The 5,000-nt window shown below is 37.9% G+C and overlaps 1 protein-coding gene across 1 annotated transcript in view; it reads right to left on the bottom strand.

Moving 5' to 3' along the window:
* LOC106872929 (phosphatidylinositide phosphatase SAC2) overlaps nucleotides 1-5,000 on the bottom strand; it is a 701,722-nt gene that overhangs the window by 13,474 nt on the left and 683,248 nt on the right. The window contains exon 11 of the mRNA XM_052975847.1: nucleotides 1,748-1,838. Within this exon, the coding sequence (XP_052831807.1) occupies nucleotides 1,748-1,838 (91 nt within the window). The remainder of the gene's footprint in view (nucleotides 1-1,747; nucleotides 1,839-5,000) is intronic.

Raw genomic sequence — 5,000 nt, 5'->3', positions numbered from 1 at the left:
ACTCAGAGTAAAAGGCAGACTGTATGACGCATGTGTACAAACAACCATGCTATATGGCAGTGAAACATGGGCTGTGACTGCTGAGGACATGCATAAGCTTGCAAGGAATGAAGCCAGTATGCTCCGCTGGATGTGTAATGTCAGTGTGCATACTAGACAGAGTGTAAGTACCTTGAGAGAAAAGTTGGACGTAAGAAGCATCAGATGTGGTGGGCAAGAGAGACAATTGCGCTGGTATGGTCATGTGGCGAGAATGGATGAGGATAGCTGTGTGAAAAAGTGCCACACCCGAGCGGTTGGGAGAACCTGTGGAAGAGGTAGACCCAGGAAGACCTGGGATGAGGTGGTGAAGCACGACCTTCGAACATTAGGCCTCACCAAGGCAATGACTAGTGACCGAAACCTTTGGAAATATGCTGTGCTTGAGAAGACCCAGCAAGCCAAGTGAGACCATAACCCGTGGCCTATGCCAGGGAAGTAACCAGCCTACCTATGCATACCTTTCCTTCATTGGACACTAAACTCTGCTTGCGAAGACCTGTTGAGGCAAGTGAAATCGAAATCGATGACAGCACCGCCTGACTGGCATCCATGCTAGTGGAACATTAAGAGCACCATCCAAGCATGATCATTGCCAGGGCCAGTGACTGGCTCCTGTGCCAGTGGCACATGAAAAGCACCATTCGAGTGTGATTGTTACCAGCATTGCCTTACTGGCACATGAGCAACAATATTCGAGCGAGGTTGTTGTCAGTGCCACTGGACTGGATCCCGGTGCAGGTGGCACATAAAGAATACCATTTGAGCATGGCTGTTGCCAGTACTACCTGACTGGCCCTCATGCCAGTGGCATGTAAAAGCACCCACTACACTCTCAGAGTTGTTGGCATTAGGAAGGGCATCCAGCTGTAGAAACTCTGCCAGATCAGATTGGAGCCTGGTGCAGCCATCTGACTCACCAGTCCTCAGTCAAATCATTCAACCCATGCCAGCATGGAAAGTGGACGTTAAACGGTGATGATGATGATATATATATACACACACATGACAGGCTTCTTTCAGTTTCCATCTTTCAAATCCACTAATAAGGTTCTGGCCAACCTGAGGTGTCACACAGTGGGACTGAACCCAGGATCATGTGGTTGGGAAGTAAACCTCTTACAAACTTGTCATGCCTGATGAGAACAAAGATGAAAATAACACAATATTGAAGCAGTGTAATGAATTAATCATCCCATTCCACTAATTACTTCATTCTGCCAGCATCGTTAATGTCTCACATCACGGTTGATGTGGTGAGAAGACAAACACAACTCTAAAAGCAAATTAACCCCAAATATATACAACAATTCATTCCTGTGACCATTTAAAAATAGTCTTGTTTCATTAGGTTTTATCAGAAATGTTAGGAAGTGGACCAAAACGTCCACTAGGACGCAAAACATTTATGCAACACCTAAACTTCTGTTAAGTTAGAAACTGCTCAGAGACAGGTAATGCTAACTGAGGTGTGTTTCACAATAGAATTGATTGTTTCACTGGCATACAGTACTGTAATACTAAACTTTCAGTTGAAAAATGACATGTAGGAAGGAAAAAAATCTCAATGACAAATAACAAAGCTGGAGGAAAAAGAAAAAGTGGAAAGGTGAACAGGAAGTAATATCAGATTTTCACACTTGACAAGAAAAAACAACAACAACACGTGCAACAAAACAAAAGTGTTTATAGAGAAGTATTGGCTTACCGCTCAAGTTTCTGCTTCTCAACGACCTCGAAATTATTAGGAACAATATTCTTAGATGCCAAAAAACAATGGCAGACTGCTTTTAGTGATTCTGAAATGAATTGAAAACAAAATTGATTTCTGTTTATTTCAGATTAATTTCCAAAGGTGTGAAGTTTCAAGGCCACTATCAGTGACAGGTGTCAATTTTAGTCATGATTTAATAACAGGTAAAATAAGGCAGGAATCGGAAACATATATGAATCTGTTGAGTCAATTATTGACATCAGGTCATTGCTTAAAATTGCAGAATTAGTCTATAATTTCAAAACTAAGGAAATAAACAAGAGTACATAAAGTGTAATGTTACTGGTATCTTTGAGTGTAAATGTCGATACGGTGTCTGCAGAAGTGTCTGTAAATGGATCTTGATTGTTATCAACAATGGAGTATTCAGTTTAGGTGATGAATTGGTAGGGCTGTTGGACTGTCAGACAGAATGTTTTATATTTGTTTCAACACTGTGTGCTCTGAGTTCAAATCCCTCTGAGGCAGAGTGAGGTTAAGACTCATAGAGGCCCTAAGCACTTAAAACATTTTGGTGCCCCTATATATGTGTGTGTGTGTGTGTGTGTACACATCATTCAAAATATAAACAGTAATAAACCAGAAAATAAATTTGAATTTCTCAAAAGGGAACAAAACTAACAATAAGATGGAAAATAATATTTATTTCTGTATATTTTCACTTTATTTATATTTGAAATGTTTTCTACTTTTTTTTTAATTGCAAAGTCTTTAATCAGATCCTCACTATGATACCGTGAACACTTTGAAATTTCTGATCATATCAACTACTTTGAATATTATTTCAACAAGCTTAGAGTGATTTCTTTTGTGCCGTAAACCATTTACCATTTCTGTGGTGCCCTACCTCCCTTGATGTCCTAAGCACATGCTTATTTGCTTAATGGTTAATCCAGCACTGCTCTAAGGTCATCTTTACCTTCCATCCTTTCAGCAATTTCAAAAAATGAATACTAATCCAGTGAGGTGAATTAGTGAAGGTAAAGCTTCCTTCTTGAGTCGTAAGGATTCATAAGGACCAGTTTCCTGTTTTTTTTCCATGGCATATATACTCCCTGCCTGGACAGGTGAGTGGACTGAAGAAATGTGAAATGAAGTGTTTTGCGCAAGAGCACATGTCGCCCAGTCCAGGAATTGAAACCATAATCCTACAATCATGAGTCCAACACCTAACCACTAAGCCATGTGCCTTCACAATGTGGTAAATCGGTAGAGCAGGAAGAACATCACAGACTGGATACCTTGCAGTGTGTGCTCCAGTTCTTTGCATTCTAAGTTCAAAACTAACTAGCCCCAGTGAAGCAGGAAAATAGTTGGTGCTATTCCAACCATGACAATCCATTCATATAAAATTACATTGCCATGTTTTCTCGCATACAAGATGAAATTTCCAAACACAAATTTACAGCAAAAATCAAAGGTAAGTTGACTTAAACACCAAACAGACTTTAAAGGAACAAAAATTCTATGTGAAAGGCTGCTGGATAAGGAAAGATAGTGAATGATGTTGGAATCTTTACGTTACATGTTTATACTATATTCTGTGTTGATGTTTATGCTGGAGAATATGGTAACACACTCTTCACTTTAGATCAGTGCTTCTCAACCAGGATGCATATGACCCTTAAGGGTCCACATAAGATTTCGGTGTTATAATTTAAATGCTATGAATTAGTTATACTTGCAAAATGCACAAAATATTTTAACAATTTTTTAATACAATTTTTTATATTATAAAAGTAGGATATTTCAAATGTCAAATGGTTATGAGGGTCCACCTGAGTAAAATAGGAACCAAAGGGGTGGGGGCATAAACTTGGGTATGGTTGAGAAACACTGCTTTAGATGATAGGATATGGTTGGAGGGATATTTAGCTGTTATTTCTATGAAGCAAAATAACTGTCTAAAAGCATTCTCACTGGCTCCCATTTTTATATCATTTCTATAATTGTATCAATCATCGGTGTTTTTGTGCCATTCTACTGGCACTGTTATAAGTCATGCTGCTATAACTTAATTCCAGCAACTCATGGAAAATGACAAAGTCTCAAAGACATGTCTAATCTGAACCAATCAAAATAACCTTCCAAAATCTAAAGTTTTTTCCCTTCCTAATTCGTATTGATTTATTTTGCTAAAAACTTCAAACTTTTTAACTCTACATATTTTTCTTCAATTTCAACCATTTTAATAAACATTTCATTTTTTGCTTCTTCTCATAATTCGTCACATTGTAGTATTTTGAATATTTTTCCCATTTTCGATCAATGTCTGTATATTTGAGTATGTGGGTGCCATACATATTTATTTATTTATTCCTTTCTTTTGTTTCTTATGTTCTGTATATCACAGTGGTGACGGTCATGGTGGGTGATCTCTATCATTCAACAAAGAGGATTCAGTTATGCAATCATCTGTGTTGCTCCTGAAATGACATGTAACTGGCTGTGTATACCACAGACACATGAAATCTTTAACATAATTCTCAGGTTGTACCTTTCGAATTACAAGTAAATTTAACACCTGCCAGGGTTCTCTACAGTTTCCTTCTATCCAATATCACATGCAAGTTATGGGTTGAGCTGAGGCTAAAGAAAATGATATCTACCTAAGGAGCCACACAGTGGGATTGAACCTAGGATCTCATGGTTGCAAAATGCAGCCCCTAGACATTTGGCCATTGCTACATATATATAATTTATTTGTACATGGTACAAATAAACAAGCAGGATGGAATGGCATATATGAGTGGGATTTGGCATATGGTAACTGAAAAAAGCCTGTTGTATATGCATAGATTGGGGGTATGTGTACCCTTGTCCTGACATTTTGTGATGTCTGTAAATGTGCAGTACCATCAGACAAGGGATGTCATTTGTTTCTGTAAAAAACCTATTTGACCACTGGAAATATTTCCTTATATGGAAACAAGTAAGAGTTAGCAACAGGGAAGGCATCTGGATGTAGAAAATTTGTCTCAACAAATTCCCTCTAATATATGCAAGCATCAAAAAGTGGCTGTTACATATATATAACATCCATTAATTAAACTAATACACCTGCTTGTTGTTCCTACACCTGTCTTCATCTTTTGTTTTCTGTAAATTTGAACAATACATATATAGTATGTGGTATTGTTGATAGATTCAGAAAAATAAAGCACTCCATGTCTTTTGAGATTTATAT

Source organism: Octopus bimaculoides, chromosome 22 (genome assembly GCF_001194135.2).
Source record: "Octopus bimaculoides isolate UCB-OBI-ISO-001 chromosome 22, ASM119413v2, whole genome shotgun sequence".
NCBI classification, from domain to species: Eukaryota; Metazoa; Mollusca; class Cephalopoda; order Octopoda; family Octopodidae; genus Octopus; species Octopus bimaculoides.
This window is presented reverse-complemented; position numbering and strand designations above follow the sequence as displayed.